The 18,957-nt window shown below is 41.1% G+C and overlaps 1 protein-coding gene across 1 annotated transcript in view; it reads left to right on the forward strand.

The window, feature by feature from the left end:
* The first annotated feature begins 2,543 nt into the window (after positions 1 to 2,543).
* Positions 2,544 to 18,957, forward strand: part of LOC103781501 (glycogen synthase kinase-3 beta-like) — a 26,674-nt gene continuing 10,260 nt past the window's right edge. The window contains exons 1-2 of the mRNA XM_008949219.1: positions 2,544 to 2,638; positions 15,475 to 15,661. Coding sequence (XP_008947467.1) covers positions 2,579 to 2,638; positions 15,475 to 15,661 — 247 coding nt within the window. The 5' untranslated portion in view covers positions 2,544 to 2,578. The remainder of the gene's footprint in view (positions 2,639 to 15,474; positions 15,662 to 18,957) is intronic.

Genomic DNA, 18,957 nt, shown 5'->3' on the forward strand with positions numbered 1-18,957 from the left:
TTGCCTGTTCTTAAAAAGGCTATTAAAGGACTTTTTTGGAGGAGGAGAGTGGCAAAGAAGGTAAACATGCTTTTAAAAAAGGCCTGCTCATAACAGACAGGCCTGGAAACAGCCTTTAGAAATAGTGGGAGAGCAATACAAGTAAGCCATGATTTTTCAGGAAGTAAAATTAATTAATTAAAAAAAAAAAAAAAAAGAAAAGAAAAAAACAAACCAAAACTCCCAAGGTTTTGAAAATTGCTTTTATCCTGAAATGGGATGAAAATAATATTTGCAGGTGTGAAATATCTTTTAGAACTGAAAGCCTTGAGAGCAGTGCCATCCTGGCAGGGCTGGCAGCTGGCTGGCTGGTGCTCTGGGGGAGCCAGACAGAAAACCAGCAGGGAGGGAGGGCACGTTCTCATCTCAACTCACTTTTCCTTTAAAAGTTGAGCAAAATGTATAGCAAAATGTACAGAAAACCCCTACAAACATCCTATTTTCTACCACTTCAGCAAAACCAGCATTTTCAGATACCTGCAGAAAAACCTTCTGTTAGCTCTGAAAGTAACCCTTGGCTTTTAAAGGTGAGATTTAAATCCTGGTTAGTGATGGGAAGGTAGGAGTTGTGCGATCATTCGTTTTGTACAAGTTGTTGGTTAAATCTGTTACCCAAGAAACAACTGTCTGAACAAGCTGAAGGATTTATTTTCTCTGCTGCTGCTGTTTATTTAAAAGATTGCTTCGTCAGTAGATATCTTAAGTTTGTCATACAGCTGCTATTTTAAACAATAAAGAAATACCAGGCTCATTTCATAATACCCGATGATAGTTTCCCTGTTGCACAAATTAACTGAACAACAATTCAATTGCTCTTTTAGCCCTTCACCTGACTCTTTAGAGTACCTCTGTGTAGTTTCCACTCTTGTAACAGACTGAAAATGTTCACTGATACAGAACATGTAACCAAATAACTTACCAAGCAGTAAGGTAGAGCACTAACATAACTAACGTTGTAAAACATTTGTTTCCTGATGGTGACAGTGCAGTCTCATGAGAATAGGTGATAACATTGTGCTAATCTGTGTGATAAGAGATTTGTCATGGAGCAAGAGTAGAGTGGCTAGAGGATTCTGTCGGAAGATCAACCTGGGCTCAGCGTAGAGGAGGGAATCCTCTGCCTTCTGCCCTCTCCACTTCTTTCTGCAGAACAAAAGGATACCCAGCAACTGGGTCCAAGCAGAAAGCCATGGGATTCCTTGAACGTGTTTTGGAGGTTTTACATATAGGTAGAAGGCAATGGATCTCTTATGCTCAGTGCTAACTGAACAGGAAGCACTTGTGCTGCATTGTCCAGCTTATTCCCTGAAGGGATTTCTGAACCTTTCAAAATCTGTCCACCTCTAGTAAAGAGATTTTCAATGGTGTGTTACTTCTCATGCAACTACTAATCTGCACGTATAAAAACCGCTGTACAGATTGTGGGAATGAGAAATACAAGTTCATAAAAGTAAAACAGAGGTAGTGTGCATTTTAGATGCTTCCACCTTAGGTTTAAACTGAGTTTGTCTGTCATGTGGAAATATTGGAGTGGAGAACCAACAACAACAACCTTCACAATGCAATGAGGAGGATGAACCTGTCTGGCTCCCATCAGCAGTAACTGGCTGATCTTATAAGTTGTCAGAGGGCTGTTGTTCATGACTTGTAAAATGCAGTCTGTGCTACTGGTCTGATCCTTAATCAGCCACATGCAGTGAGCTGCAATCCCTGAATGTGTCTGGCAGTGCTGTTTCATAATGGTCTAATTAGAGCGAACTCTATTCTCTATTGAAATACCACTAAGTTTGAGGAAAATGCTGGAATTTTGTTAAAAACTGTAGAAGAGAATTATATTTTTGACACTGGGCACAGAGCATGAACTGAATTGCCAGCAAGAGACTAGTGAAGTTGGAGCAAGGGCCACAAAGAATACTGAGGGACTGGAGCATCTGTCATATGAGGAGAGGTTGCAAGAGCTGGGACTGTTCAGCCTGAAGCAGAGAAGGCTCAGGGAGGGGTCTCATCACTGTGTATAAGTGCCTGGTGGGAGAAGAAACAGCCAGGATCATCTTCTCAGTGGTGCCCACTGACAGAAGAAGGGACAGCACCACGAACTAGAACACACAAAAATTCATTTGTATGCAAGAAGACACTTTTTTTTTTTTTCACTGTGAGGATGGTCAAAGACTGGAGCAGGTTGCCCAGGGAGGTTGTGAAGTCTCCTTCTGTGGAGGTGCTAAAAGCGTAGCTGGACATGGTGTTGGGCAACCTGCTTCAGCTGACTCTGCTTGAGCAGGGAGTGGAGTTGGATCAGAAGCTCCCGGAATAGGAATCTGCCTTCCACCTTAAACGGGTTCTGCAAAAGTTCCATTGTTTTTGTTCTCAGCACTGCATTAACTTACTAGTTACACAGATGGGCTTCAGTTGTCTCAGTATGTGATAGGTTACACTGTGCTCTTCATTACCATATGAATGTGAAGCATGTCTAAATAATTTGCTTTTTTTTTCTTCTCCTTTCTAGGTTCTGGGAACGCCTACAAGGGAGCAAATTAGAGAAATGAATCCAAATTATACTGAATTCAAATTCCCTCAGATTAAGGCACATCCATGGACTAAGGTGAGTCTATATGAACTGCATAATAAAGACATGTGGGCTGAAAGTGAAAATTCAAGGAGTTAATTTGTTCAGTGGTTTGGTGACTTTCAGTCTAAACAGGGTGCCTTTAACTAAGCTGGGGACCTAGTAACTTTAGATGTAGATAAGGAGAAGTTATTGAGGCAGTACACTATAATGTCTATTGGTCTGGGTTTTTTTGAGGTTGCCTACAGGTGATGGTTTCGTTTTCTTTTTTAAGAATGGTGTGTGTGTGTGTGTTTATAGCAGATGGCAATATATCTGAATTCTGTCATGCTATAAATTTGTAAGCACAACAGTCACCTACAAATGAGAGAGCATTCCAGTGATAGCTGTGACACTTGTAATGCTGTTCCATAACGTGATGAGGGCTGACAGTCACTTTCTTAACTGGTTCTCTCATAGATGATACTATATTTGTACTCACAGGTGTGGTGGTGAGGGGGATTGTTTTTTCTTGGAGTTATTTCTTAAGACTTCTTCTTACATGCCTGTCACAAAGAGACACTGCTGCAGTACATGGAGATGAAGTTATAACCTCCATGATCAAAGAGGAAACTGCTAGCATTGAAACAAATACAGTGCCACACAATTAAGCTGTCTTCAACATACCAAGGAGTAATGAATATTTGACTTGAGATAGTAACAGTTAATCATTTAATTAGCCTCTTGGGTGTGGGATAAGTTAAATATTGAATCTTAAGCAACTGAAGCCTGGGTAGTTAACGTTTTCTGTTTGCTGCTTGAGAAGTGTCTGATACAGTCGTGGTGTATTTTCATCATATATTAATGGCTCAGATTTCCTTCTGCTGAGAAAGAAGTGTGTATTCATGGAAAGGTTGCCTTCCTAGCTGAGCACATGGCCTGGTCAGACTTCTTTGGACCAAATGTTCTGTGGTGGTAGAAACTCTGGAATCCAAACTAATCAGAGCTATGTGCTACCACAATGAGCTGGTGGATAGCAGGCCATGTACCTGACAGGTACATGCCAGGCCAGGTACTGAGAGTCACTGTTTTTGCAATAGATCCTTCAATAAGTTATGCACCACTTTAATTCTCCTTTCCCCCTCTAGTCCCTGGTTTACATTTCCATGTCAGAGTTTCTTTGTGTGTTGGTTAAGGGATTTATAACAGTATGAGAGGTTAGTAAATCCAGGCTTCTTAGTACCTGATGTTAAGTGAGGGAAAAATTAAGGCAAATGAAGTCTATGGGAGTGGTCTCTACAGTTTGGATTGCACCATGGTGAAAGTCAGAAGAAAAGTCTAAAAGCCTTAGAGCACTGAATACTAGGGTCGCATCTGAATTCCTGCAGTGAAGGTGTTTGAATTAAGGTGAATTAAAATAGGGTGCAGTGGAATAGGAGTGCAGAGGCATACCATTGGACATGGAGTTAAACATCTAAGCCAGCTATGCAACTCATCATCTGCCTGCATAGTCTTACAAATCATCTCTATGCACTTGATGGTCTCTTAGACCACAGCAGAGATATTTGGGCAAATAGAAGCTTCGAGAAAAAAGTTGAGACTTTCTTCTATTTATATGAATGTTTTTTTGGTCATTCTAAAGGATCACAAGTGGAGCTAAGTCAGTTACAAAGAATTGAGAGGAGCTTGCCAGAAGATCAAATCTGTGTTCTCCATTAGGGCCTAATTAGTTTTGGAGAGCTGTGCTTGCATCATAGCTTCTCATTGTCAAGTCATTCTGCACACAACTCTTCTGACATTGATTTGGTGTAGAATATCATTTAAACTAGTTTATTTCAGTTGGGTTACATGATACTTCATTTATGAGATCTGTACTTCTCTGATTACACAAATGCTAAATTAACAAAACGGATTATCCAGCCTGGTGTTGGTAATGATGCTCATCCTCATGCTCATCCTCTCAGTGTATCACTTCTAAAGATCCATTCTTTTTCAACGCTTTTGAACATGTGGAACCATGAAAGGTTTAAGTGGTAGTATTATGTAGATTTGATCTTTCTCACCCAGCTGTCTTGGTGTAACATTTGATAGTGTGGCAGCAGACGTGCATCTTCTTGGAGCTTCTGTATTTTAGAATTGAAAAGTGTGGGAGAAGAAGCACTTCTGAACGCTGGCTGCGTAATGGGCTGAGAAGGAATGACTGAAGTGAAAATACAATTTTAATTATTTTTTTTTAATAATTATGTATCTAACTGAAGTGCTATATGTAGTTGCCAGCAGGACTTTAAGTTTCAGCTTCAAATGCACAAACCTTCGCCATCTTATTTACCATAAAAAATTACTGAAGTTTACAGTAATTAGAAGGTTGTTACCTTTGGGGGGACTGTTCATGACCAGAGGACTCAGCAGGCAGAAGTTAAGGTTTTCTTGTGTAGAAGAACTTCCAGGCAGCTGCAGCTAGTTTTCAGCATGTTTGAAAGAGAATCACTGATAATATAGTCACTCCCTGCCATAAGCTCTTTGACACAAGGGTATTCTCCTTGTTGCTTCATGATGTTTAATACAACATGGGTCTCTATCAAAGCTGAGGGGTTTATAGGTCCTACCTGGAATTAATTTCCTGCAGTGGAGATGCCCAGTGAAGGTGGATATTTAGCTACTGTCTAGATGTTTAACCTCTCCTGTGCAGTCTGGAATTGGTTATATCCAGCCCAATCTATTAAAAAGTAAAGTCCATGGTTCCCTCTTGTTTTCAGGGGACTTTCTTGGTCTGAAAAAATATATGTAGATGGCAATTAAGAATTCTCTTTAGAAGCTATAATACTTATAGGTTACATCTGAAATTCTGTGGTGTTGACTTCTGGTGCCTTTGCTCTTACATACTAGGTGGAGAAGGATGGTGACTGATGCTGTAGTAGAATGAAGTAGGTTCTCCATTTTTTAAAGAACTGGAGACTTTGAGACTGAAGGACGAGGCCATGAAGGAATATTATTCCTCACAGTCATTCACTTTCAGGCTTAAACTGACATTTTGAGCAGAAGTTTTATGGAAATTTGATGTCTAGCTTTGTAAATGTATCTTAGACTTTTCAGGAGAAATGGATTGGTATAATCAGAATATAGTATTGATATTCAGTGTGATGCAGTAGTCCGAAGAAAGAGATCTCAAATTAACAAGAGTCTTTCCTCATAGATTGGGAGAGAGGTCAAGTTAACACTCTAAAAAATATTTTTCTGTGCTGCAGCAATAATGCAGGTTCACCGTGCAGACTGCTCACAGGCCTTTTTTTTTTTTCAATCTGTTTACAATTTGAGACTAAAGTACTTTTGTAACTTAAGAACTAGACTCTCTCATTATAAAATGTGCAGAGGCCTCTCCTCCCTTCTCTCCAGTACAGCTCTGTGCTGCCCAAGTCTGTGCAGGGTCTTTGTACCAGTTACGTGCGTGATGCAGATGATGATGGGAGTTCAGTGGGTCCCTGGCTAGCAAAAAAAAGAAAGAGAACCTGAACTTTCCAGGAATCTTTTGAAGGGTTCTTCCAAAACAGGACTTCTCCCTTCTGCTCTGGCATTCCAGATGCAAAAGGAGGAATCATTGGTATTGGGGAGGAGGTCCTCTTCAGAATATTGGAGTGTTCAATTTGGTGATGTAGCTGCTCTTTTCATCCAGACCTCCCTTTGTTTCACTTAGTATAGAACATTTTCTATTCATGGAGGTGCATCCTACTGCTTGTCTGCCTCGATCTGCGAGTAAGTAACATTAAGTTGTAGGAGAAGCAGGGTGGGAATATCTTTTGACTGACTGATAAGTTGGAAAAAAATGGGTAGGCTTTTAGGCACGCAACCATGTCCTCAGAAAACCTGTCCATTTTTTCCAACGTTATCAGTTCATTAAATAAAGGTTACTACCCTTTCTGGAGGTTTTGCTGCTGTTGTTTTTACTAGGTCAGAATTTTCCGTCTGTGTCTTTCAGCCATCTCAACTCTTTGATCCTTCCTCCTTGGAAGTGCAGTCTGATTTCTGCTACTAATCTTCATACTTGTTTCTCTTCTGACTAAGCTATAACTGCGTGACTGGAAAGCCAAGAAGGAAATATGAGATCACGATTATACATCATAGGGCTGTTAAAGTTGAGCTTTGGTGATTAGCTTTCTCTGAAGCTTTTGGCCCTTTTGGAGGGGAGCAGGAACAGTGGGGTGGCTGACAAAAGGCCTAAACGTGTGCTTCCTAAGCTTATGTTAGGATAAGTGTTGCTTACCATGGCCCCATTACAGCTGGCCTTCATCCTAGCATTACTCAGATGCTACCTTCAGATCCTAAATCCTTTGGGTTATAAAAAACAAAGACAGTGCTGTGATTATTTCCAGAAATATGAAGAATGTCTATCTGTGATGGCCCACCCTTCCCCTTGCGTCAAGCTAGCAAAGGACCTAATTTGAGCAAGTTTGTAGGAAATGTAATTCCATAGTTTGTCTCTTCTGCCTGGGAGAGGACTCGTTTGGACTTTTTTCCCCACCCAAGGATACTTCCATGTGTTTGCCAGTAATGGCAGGATAATGAAGTGACTTACCTACAGGCGTGCCCACGGTGCATGATGGCAGAACAACACAACAGGTTATGTTAGCAAAGGCTTTTTTAGTCAAATCATAACTTCTCACTTGTCTATGTGGTATAGGTGTAGAAGCACTTTCCACTGCAGACAGCTCTTTAAAATGGACAGTGCATCTCTTTAGTGTGCTGTAGTTTAGTGGCCTTTGTTTCTCTTGTCCTGAAAATGCTTGTGAGAATGTTCACACATGTAAGCACTTTTTAAATATACTGTTGGTGAGATAAGTTTGAGTGTGCTCAAAAGAATGGCTTCATTCATCATCCCCAAATCTATAGCTAGCTGATGTCTGAATCATAATTTCCAGGTCAGTATTGAGGTGGAAAAGGACAGGACTAATTTGTTTAACACTGCAAGAGAGAGAGAGAGAGAGAGAAAAAAAATGATCATGTGTAGATTAGTTCTGAGCATCTCTGTGCTTCTGCAGTGCAATCTTGCAGAGGGACTCCTCTCTGCAGCACTTTGCCATCACAAAGTTGCAGCAGATCAGGGCAGGGTCCCTCCCAACTTTGTAAGCACTTCTTTTTTTTTTATTTCATTATTTGTACTGTTCAGAGCACTCTTCTGTCTGTGTCTTCAAGGCAAGTTATTATAGCAGAGGAAAATTGTCATAGAATGAAACTCCAGGTTCTAACTCATCACTTCTGGCACTTCTCCAAAGCCATTGGCCACTCCTGGCTGCAGCTGAATTTCTGCAAAACCACAGTTGGTTGTATTCTAGAGTAGCTTTCGATAATGACTTTAGGATCTATATTTCTTCCTGTATTATGGAATAATTTCTGCTCATATTATAAAATATTTGGCAAATATTTTAGTCCGAGTATCCTCTCTGTGTGTATATATGTGCATTCTTTGTATGTTTTGCATACTAATTGCTTTACCTTGCATGTTGAATTTTTCTGTGCATGTAGCAGGCAGTCCTGTTGTCTTCCTCATGCTCTGGGACTGGGATGTGAAGAGCCTGGTGTCTCTCATGAACATGTTTTTTCCACTCTCCCCAATCAGTTTCATGTTTTCATCCTGTCCTACCCCTGCTCTCCTGGTTCTTGTCTGGTTTTCAAGCAGATTGTTTTGCTTGTAATGCATCCAAAGTGACTGCTCATACTGTAGATTCAAGGAAGAACACCAAACAGTAAAATGGATAAATAGACATTTTGTTTTGTCACTTCTAATTATAACTGATGACAAAAGAAAGTGGAAATTTCTTTTGTCAGAAATCTTGTAAGTGGACTTGCATTTGAATTAAAGCTGGAAATGCAAACTCTTCTTTCTGGGATTAGCGCCTGAGCTCCAAAGGTGCAGTGGAGATGAGATGTTTCTTTGGGTGCAGTTTCATAATTGGCATAAGTTCATCATGGAGCAAGGTCAGTTGCCCACCACCCACCTGCACATTCCTGATGCCTCCCTTCTGCTTTGTCCGTATAGGAGCAAAACGCTCTTGAGTAACATGAATGTTCAGAATTTGGATCACCTTTCTTACCTGACTGACCATTCAGCCCCAACTGCAAGTGCCGGGACAAGGGAACAGGGCAGACCTGTGTGGCCAGGAGAAGAGCAGAACTGTCTTTCCCAGCGTGAGCTGGAGGTGATCTGCCTGTTGCGAAACTGTGCCCTGACCTGTTTCTAAAGAGTACAGTTCTGGTTTTCACTGAGCGTGTAATCACTCTCCAAGCAAAGAGTGAAAACAGCTCTGCTGGAGACGTAACTTAAAAGACAAAACCCCATTTTTTTCTGGCAGATTCATGTTTCCCAGCTCCTTTTGTAGGAGCAAAGTTTTTTTATGGAGTAAATCTTTTCTCTCCCCCTAAAACATGAGAAAAGAAGGCAGGTTTGTCAGGTGGTAAATTCCTTGCCTCCACTCGATTTGTATGCAGTGAAGAAGGTACTGCTTAACAACAAATGAGTGAGCACTAATGTAAAATTAAGACGTGATTTGCATCAGTGCAATTATGGAAATCAAATGCTAAGTTTAACATGTCTTCTGCAGTGTACCATCTGTTTAGCCATCCCATTGCAACACATCTGTCTAGGCTGTTCATTGCAGCTGTCCCATCGAGGCCGAGAGTGCTTCCGGAGGTACATTTTCGGGTGTTCTCTGCAAGAAAGAAGGGGAGCTGTTTTGTTCTGCTTAGCTTTGTTGCTTCTCTTTAGAGCTTGATAGAAGTGGAGCACATGCACTGGGTAGTAAACGCTAGCTCGTTCTGTCTCTGCCGGATCCTCAATGGAAGGAGCCCAGTAACAAGTGTGTGGTCTCAACAAGAAGTAGCTTTGGAGACAGGTTCCTGGTCCTGTTCCCAGTTCTGTGTTGGCTCATTTGTAAGACACTTAACCCTTCTGTCTTTTATTTCATTTTCCCCTATCTGTGTAAGTGCCATCTGACAGGGATTCTTGACTAATCAGGCATTTACTATTCCTGAGCTGCTTTTTAGAAAAAATTTAGGGGGATTTAATCAGAAAAGGAAATTGGGGGGCATATATGGTTTGAAATAACTCCCAACACCAGTGCCTCTTTTGTGGACTTCCTGTAACCTTCATTGGTATCATGTCAATTTTATGCACTTCAAAACAGTCAAATGGCGTATTTCATAAATCCTATCCTGAAATACTCAGGCTCTTGGAACAAGACTTAGTCTCAAGGGCAGAGCTTCAGCCACAGCTTTGGGTTTCTTTGTGTCAGATAGAGGTCAGTGCATACCTTGCTGTCTTGGCTGGGTCTCTTCCCTTTCCATTTGTGTTTATGAACACGTCGTGTTTATCATAAGCCTTATTACACTAAACTTGTGTGATTGAAATACTGCTTCATGTCACAAAGTTGTGGTAGATGGCATTTTTTAAAACTTGATTTGAGGGTTGTGTCCTAAGTCTGATGACTTTGCTTGTAAACAGTGCAAGCTTTTGGTTGAGGAAAGGAGTTTTCTCTCTTACCTAATGTTCATGTGCCATCAAAAATGTGCTTACAAACCGAAAGAGGATGTGCACAGACTGTCAGCCCGAACTGGTGGTGTGGGTGGTTCTTGGCAAAAGCATATGAGTCTCTGAAGCTGGTGAGGAAATTTTTAACTGTGGTGTCACAAACTTGATGCGTTAGCAACAGATGTCATTTTCCTAAGCCTCTGCTCTTGTAGGGAGCACAGCATGGGAGCGGTATTCACAATCTGCATGCAGAACGCACAGTGGTGATGGCATGAAGTCATGTCTTTTAATACACACTGGCTGGAAGAGCACCTTGGTGTAACATTGTGAAGCTTTGGCTTTGGGGTTTAATTAGACCAAGACGACAGAGCTCCGTGTTGTGCATGGAAAGTCTGTTTGAAGAATGTCAATGAACTGAAAGTCAGAGCAACCATTCTGTTAAAACAATACTTAGCTCTTGCCCCATGTGGTTTTATTTGAGAGCTGAATGCTGATGTGAGTGAAATGAAATAAGAGAATCCTGTGCTTTCTGCTTTCCATCCTTTTTCTTTCGTCTTTCCACGCGTACCAAAAACAAAATAAATAAAATTCAGCAAGGGCATGAACTCCACTACACTGGTAGGAAGTATTCCAAATCAGTAAGATAAAAATGCGACCGCTCTGCTAGTACACATAGACCTCATCTAAATTGAGGTTGCTTGGGGATGAGAGCTGCATGGCACCAAGGCTACTTAAACTTGGCAATCATTTTTGAATTGTTGCAGAATGTGGTAGTTCCAGAAAAATAAAGGAGGAGTAACATTAAAAAAAAATAAAAATAAAAATTTCGCGTTGATAGTAGCATAACTTAGAAAGGAGAGAGGGGTGTGTCTGCCTTGCTGTCTAGCTATTTCGGTCTGTCAGTATTTGAGCATCGACAGCATGCCTGAACAAAGAAAGAACTTGCACTGGTCCCTCAGCTTCTTGTGAGGTATAGATTTATTGGGATCTGAAGGGGAGGGGGAAAAAAAAAAGCACCAAGCACTGTGGCTTTGGGTGAGTTGGCATTTCCATTTGACATGATCATTCAGAGGTTTCTATAACTCATCCAAAAAAATTTTTAAAAATAAATAAAGAGCCAACCACACAAAAATGTGTGATCTGGGTCTCAGCCTGAGATTCATCTGCTTTGCAGAAACAAAAGGTTTTGAGTTATGCAAGTGCAAATTTTCCTTGAAGAATATTGTATGTAAAGCCTATTTTTTGCATTTGTTTATCTCCAAAACAGGTTCATTTTTTAAAATGAAAACTTGAGCCTTCGGTCCCTCCTGTGGACAAATAGCCTTACACAAGGTCTTGTTTCATTTTAGAAAAATGAATTGCTGCGCCGGTGGGGTAGTATTTGATCGCTTTAAAAGTTCCTGTCAGTGTTTTATTTTTGTTTTTTTTGTTTGTGGACTTGCTGTGCCTTTTGCCCGGCCATATTTAGTCTGCATACTAAATGTTAGTCCGCCCAAACACCTTACTTTATGCACTTAGCTTTTTTTCCTTTTTGTTTTGTTTTGTTTACCCTTCTCCTTTTTTCTTTCTTCTTATTTTTTTTTTCCTTTTGCTTTCACCCAGATGTATTTTAGACCGAGACAGACTTTGCTCCGATGGGCCGGATTTTAGTCCGTGCACTAAATTTTAGTCCGCAGACTAAAAATAATCCGCGGATTATTTACTAAATCGATTCCCTCACTGAGAACTACAGAGACCTTAAACTCCTGCTGAGCTGCACACATGAGGGGCTTCCCAGCTCAGAATTCCCACCATCTGCCTGTCCTCCAGCCCCCTCCCACCACAGAGCGCCGGCCCGGCACTGCCTTGGCACCGGCACCCTGTGGCATGGAGGTCGTGGCTCACCCGTCGCTGTGGGCAGCAGCCACTCGTGGAGGTCTCGGTGGGTGAATTGGGCCGGTTTCGCCCAGCCACTCGTGTAGTTCTCTGTGGGTGAATTGGGCAGCTTTCCCGGTGGAATTGTGTCGAATGGGAAGAGCTAAAAGACCACAGGGGTTTTGCTTTTATTTCTTAGGGCGTTACTCAAAAGGGAGGCGGGAAGGGACAAATTGAGGGAGGGAAAGAAAATTTGTTAAGTAACGGGTGCGACGGGTATGAGGGGGAATAAACCCACAGTAGAGAGAAACTCAGTCCATACCCGCACTCTTGAGGTGGTACGTCCAGTTCCTGAAGGATCCTAAAGAGATAACACCAGCAAACAAAATCCAGTGGCGGGGGAAGTCAATCCAAAATGGAGAATAATCCGCGGCGGCCTGAGGCACTCATAGCTCATGCAAATTAAAAGCATCCAAATTCGAAGTACAGATCTCGGATTTTTACTTTATCTTCAGCACAAATTACTACAGGTTTGGTTTTGGTTTTGTTGGTTTTTTTTTTTTTTTTTTTTTTTTTAAAAAACAAACAAACAAACAAACAAAAAAACAAACAAACCAACAAACCAAAACCACCCAAAACTTTACACCGTGTCTCTGGGACAGATTTACAAGTGGGATGCACCTCTGGGGACAAACTAATCTGGCCCCATTGTCTGTGGACATTTATATCCAGGACCAAGGACTGAAAATACTTTATGATGGGAATTTCAATTACCCTTTTAGTTCAAGTTAGAGTTTTGATTTCAATTTTTTTTATTTTTTAGTAAATGCACTGGCATTGGAACGTAAATTTAACATAGAAATGTTTCTATACTATGCCTCACCATTGCACAATCGATTTTTTGGCATACACTGTGGTGAAGTTGGACTTGCTGCTATGGAGACTGATGTTTAAAGTTTCTAATTGTTATAAACATTTTCTATGTCCCCCACACCATGGATTTCTTATAATATTGGCTATATTTTTCCTTGCTGGACTATTCTCTTTTGGATTGACTCCCCCTGTTTGGATTATTTCACTGCATTATCATCTTTAGGACTCGTCAGGAACAGGACATTTCACCTCAGGAGTACGGGTATGTACTTAAACATTTTTTCAAATTACTAGGCCTAGCCTTGAAAAAAAAGGAGATAAATGCTAGAATGGGAATACCTGAGTTCTAACCACATCCTTGAGGCAGCAGCCAGGTGAATCTTGTAACACAAGGTAGTGGAGATGAGATGGATGCAGAACTGTAACTCATTTCATGTGTTAGTCACTGCTTGTTGCAGGGGGAGGCCATGTGAGGCCTCCTAATTTTTAATTATTTTTTTTCCCCCCTCCCTGGTTTGAAGCAGTTAGGGCAGATTTCAAACTGCCTACCCCAAGTGACTAATTTCAGATCTAAAGGCAGGCTGAGCAGTTATCAACAGGGTTTTAGGAAACAGATGTCAGGGTTTCACTGACTTGAAAATGAGGCGTTTGAGTGGACAAACGAGTACTCCTTTTACAGATGGCAAATTGGTGACTGTGCCTACTAATTTGCTCACGATAAGGGCTTGTTGTCTTTGCCTTAAGGAAAAAAAAATTTTTCTTTTTAAAAATCTGTATGGTAGATGTTATGTGAGCCGTCCTGAGGGAAAAACACAGCTAAGAGTTTCAACAAAGCTTCAGTTTCAAGCTGTGGTAGATGAAGCCTGTTAAAGCATCAGTGTGAAGATGCATGAGGGAGACCTCAGTAGTTTTGCCTAATGTTAAATACCAAATAACTTCATTTCTGTGGATTTACCTCAAGACATCCTCATCTGTGCTACTGGCTGTGGGGTAAAAAAAAAGAGGGCTTTTTGGGGTTGTGTTTTTATTTTTAGTTGAAGACGGTCTTAGATTTTCGTGTTGGTCAGGCTGTGACTTGGGAGCGACACTTGCATGCACTGTGGTCAGCAACACGAGCTCTGCAGGCAGCGGGCACAAAGCAGCTTCGACTGTCCCGTTCATGGCACGGTGGTCAGAAGTTCCCTCTGCCAGCAGAGTTAGGCTGAAGCCTTTCTTTTTGTCACTATAGGCCTCGTACGAAACTTTTGCAAACTGGTAGTTTTGTTTTGCAAACTGGTAGGAGAAATAAGTTCCGCTCTTTCAGTACCTGGTTGGTTCTGTGACCCCCCGAGTCAGGATTCCTTGCCACACAAGCTAGTATAGCACATAGTGCAAATCCCAGGTGCTCCAGAGCCAGCTGGGCACCAAGGGGATAACATTTCAGGCCCCCTGAGAATTTATCAATTATGCTTGGTTCTCATTCAAGAGAGCATATGTGTCTTTGGTTTAAAACTACATGAGAAGTGCCTGTGCAAGTTCCTTATCTAAAATTTAATTAGCATGCCATGCACTGGTTTGGTTCTGGTTTTGTTTATTTTTTTTCTCCTTGGTGTTGTGTGGCTTGGGTTCACTGCACTGATGCAAAAGCATTTTGTATTAGCTTAGTTTTTACCAAAAATGCTGGCATCAGAACCTAACACGCACCCTTTTGCCCACTCCCTTTTGCCCAGTCTGCGTGTCACCCATAACACAGTGAGACACAAGTGCTTGAGAAGGCCATCCAGGTCATGTACATGATTAACTCCTGTTTTGCTTTCAATGTAATGAGAAAGGAGGATGGGGGTGTGATTAGCGGTGGGTAGAACCGTTCTCAGAGGTTTAGAACAAAGCTGCAGTGACGAACTCCTTATTGTAATTACTCAAGGTAAAAAATCTGTTGGAGTAAAAGAGTTGGTTCTTTTGACGCAATTTTCAGCTGTCCTTACAAACACCAAATGTGCAGGAATTGTCCCAATAAATTTATGGGAATGACTTGCCAGAATAAGGTCATGGAAGGAGTAACTTGCAAATTAGAGCTAGACGTTTCCTGCACCCCACCCATGCTTTCCTTGTTGTTCTCCAAAGTTGAACAGCAGCCTCCATAGCAACAATCTGACCTGCCTGCCTGCAAAAAAGTCCATGTTAGTAAGACTTCATTCACAAGCCAAAAAAAAAAAAAAAAACAAACAAAAAAAAACCACCCAAAACCATAGAGGGGCCTTATTCAATTTTTACATTCAGTGAATCCTGCTCATTTGAACTCTCTTCCCCACCTTCACTCCACCCCATATGCATGGCTGGTAGCACCTGTGTGTGTTTATCATGATTTTTGAATGAGTTTACCCTTCATTCTTGAAGTTGTTTTTCTGAGTGCGCTCTCATGAAGTCTCTTGCTGGCATTGCACCTTCACTCTAGTGCAAGACGTTGCAATTAACCCTTTCTCAACCCCAGGGACTGGATTTTCCCGTACTTACCGGGGGACTTTGACTAGCACAGACCACACAAGTTTGTTCCAGCTTGTTGGGCAGCGAGAGGTTTAATTGCTCTGACTTGCTTCTGATCAGCAAAGAAAAGAAACAAACCCAGACAACCTGTTTCTCCTTGCTTGTTTTTTATTCTTCTGTTCAGGTCTTCCGGCCCCGCACTCCACCAGAAGCAATTGCGCTATGCAGCCGCCTGTTGGAGTACACCCCCACTGCCCGCCTGACGCCCCTGGAGGCCTGTGCGCACTCTTTCTTCGATGAACTACGGGACCCAAATGTCAAGTTACCAAATGGGCGAGAGAAACCTGCACTCTTCAATTTCACCACTCAAGGTAGCCTCCGAGCCCTGTAGGATGCCTTCGCTAGGAAGAGGCTGGGGTCGGTGTTTGATGTAACGCAGGTGCCGCTCCCTCAAAAGTAAAAAATACCCAAATAGGACTGGGGTTATAGGCAGTTGCTTAGCCAGCTGTCCAGTTCAAAAAGACAGGAAAGGGACTTGGTGAAACGGGGCGTGGGAGTTCCAGATGTGCCTGGTGCTTTCAAATTTTGTGTAGGATTCCAAGGGTTGTTACTGTTGGGTTGCATCAGGAAGGCTGATGTTTGTGTTTCAGTGTCTGCAACCTAGCTGATATTTTTTGTGAAATATCACAGTCAGTGGACCATGGAGATTAGATTGTTGTTTGGGAGATGATCCTGCTCCTTCACACCTGAAATGCCATAGCAAGGTGTAATGCATATTAGGTTTGGCAGGGAGGTTTGTAGTGTTGTGCCCATTTGGGTTCTGGATGCAAGATGAGTAGAGGCTTTAGCGTCCAGATTTTATGTGCTGTACAGTTCATCTGACTTTATGTTGACACAGTCATTTAGAAACTGTAAAAATGATGGACAACTAACACTTTTATTTGAAGCCAGACTGGTGTCAAATTTTAAAACCATTCATATAGTTTTTTTCAACATAATCCAGAAATATAAAACCAATATACCCCCCAGAAGAGTTTTGCCTGCCAAGACAGAGAATTTGAGAAGTATGGCATACAAATATGCTAGTAATTAATTTTGGAACACTTTTTTTTTTAAGTGATTAGCTGCCAATTTTCACCCTTTGAGCAAGACTGGATCCATGTGCATTTTCTACTGAAAGTCTAAAACACTTTTTGTCTCAGTTATCATCAATGTAATTTTTTCCAAACTCTTTTAGTGCATGCAGTGCCCATCTGCCAAAATATGAAATAGACTCTTCTTCTTCAACATGTGGAGCCCTTTTATTTAAAACAAACAGCAATAACAAAGGGTGAGGGAGAAGGCCTAAAAGCTTTGTCTGTACAGAACAGTGTTTTAAGTTGCCTGGAAATGAACTTATCATTTGCTTTGAGTGGCTGCCTTGCAGAAGGCAAATATATTGAATATACTAAAATGTTTCTGAAGTGTGAACACCTTAAAGTGTTCAAGAAAATAGCTCGTGCTTCCTGGTCACTGCCCTGTGTGCTGATTTCTGCATCTGTTGTTGTGAATTCAGGAGTTCTCCCTTGTTACAGAACTCACAAATTGCCTTTTCTTCCCACTCAGAAGGCCATCTTCAGTAGCTCAGATAATTTTAATCCCAGTATCTTAATAAAGCTTCATCCCAGTTCTTTTTGAAAGTATTTCTTATTGTTCCCTAATAATATTAAAATTAGGCCTGTCTACTACATGAAAACATGGACTTCTAAAAGGGTTGGAAAGCTCTGTAGTGAATCTGTTTAAAAATCCTAGCAGAAAAATAAATGTATGTATTGGGAATGTGTCCCTGGTTTCCACTCAGGCAGTGTGGAAACTGCTGGGTAAACTACCTTAATGCTCAAGCTCCTCTGTTGCCATCCTGAGGAGCTGATGTGCTCTCCCTTTGCACAGTGACTCATGGGAATGGTAGGAGAAATCGGTTCCACTGATTTCTATTTCCTTAAGTTTCAAAAATGCATGTTTCTGTCAATGGCAGGTGCCACTTTTACCATCTGAAAAGGGAAGGCAGGACAAAGTCTGGTCATGAATGCATTTCTAGAGAAGCTCTGTTGCAGGTGACCAGCCAAATTTAAAAAAATCACCTTTTTTTTTTAATAAGTACATTGCTTAGCACAGGGATTTGAAGAGCTTTGTAATTAATAAATGTGCAGCAGTGACTCTTGTATAGCAGCAATCCTGATTGTGACCTCAGGATACAGAAGAACCTTTTGCTTCTCATGTGACCACTGTGCTGCCCTCGCTCTTTCGCCAGACTGTGCGAGGTCCCATCAAATTGGCTAGTCCAGAGCAGAAATCTCAGCTGGGAGATAGATCAGGTCATTGGAAATCAGATGATGACTCATGTTAAGTCATCTCTGGTAATTTGAAAAGTAATGAAAGACATCCTTTTGTTTTGGGCAGCATTTGTTTTCAACAGACAACACTAAGTTTCTTAAGTGTTTTATTTGGCTATATCCAGTTGCCTGAAACCCATGAAGTAGGAGGTAGTTGCAGAAGGCTTGAAGGTGAAACTGTTAGAAATAACAACATAAATCTGACTATTAATGCATTGGATTGATTTTCAGGAAGAACCTAAGTGTCATTCCAAATCTGCTGATCTAGGCACTGATGCTGCTCAGATAAGAGCCTAGAAAAAAAGCAGTGACAGTATATGAAAGATCAAGGTCATGGTCTTTGGCTGCCAGCAGTAATTGTGGGGCTTGTAGGTAGGTGCTTTCTTCATTGTAGAGATGAGATCTGTTGAAGAAAGCTTTATCTGGTCATTCTTAATGTCTTGCCTCTAAGTTTCTATTAGTATTTATACAAATATTGTGTGCTAATTGGAGTTTGAAAAATTTTTTTTGATGGCAGTATCTCCACTAGCCAGAGCTGCAGTTTTAGTGGCTGTTAGACCTGCAAGACAGAAAGCATAGCAAGTATTTTTTTCCTCTTAGAAGCTGAATTTTCAAACAATCTGTGAAATAGGTACCACTTCCTAAACTACTTGTAATATGTCAGTGATTGTGCTGGGTCACAAATGCTACTGTCACTTCATGTTGGCCATTAAAGACTGTAGAATTCTTCTGTGATTAGGAATGGTTATCATGCTTTTTGATAACAACTTTTTTGCTAAAGTGTGGGATGTTGTGATTTTGTTTTGTTTTTTTTTTTTTTATTAGTCTGGCTTGTGACCTTTAAAAAAAAAAATGTTATTTATTTATATATGAAAAAAAAATATATTAAAAAAAACCCTTCATTTCTAACCAGACTGTTTGAATGTGGCCAGAAATCCTTAGCTGTGACCATCTGAGTGCCATCTAGGTTTTTTTTTCAGTCAGAATGTTTCTGCTCAGAGCTTGTGGAGGGAGGATGAAAGGAAAACAGTGAAACTTGTGCTGCTTCCAGCACTGTTCTAGGTTGTGAAGAAACTGCTGGAATAACTTGAGTTACGTGGCAAGTTCGTTAATATGACAAAACAAACATGATACAAGACTAATTTTTCCAGGGGATTCTGGGAGTGCTGATGTGTCAAATGTAATATTAGATACTGAAAAAGACCACTGCACTGTTTCCCCACCCCAAGCATTTTCTTACGTTCAGGGAATGGAGATGATCTGGTGTTCTAGTAAAAGTGGGCATTTTCATTCCT

This window comes from Merops nubicus, unplaced genomic scaffold, assembly GCF_000691845.1.
Source record: "Merops nubicus isolate BGI_N331 unplaced genomic scaffold, ASM69184v1 scaffold35481, whole genome shotgun sequence".
NCBI lineage: Eukaryota > Metazoa > Chordata > Aves > Coraciiformes > Meropidae > Merops > Merops nubicus.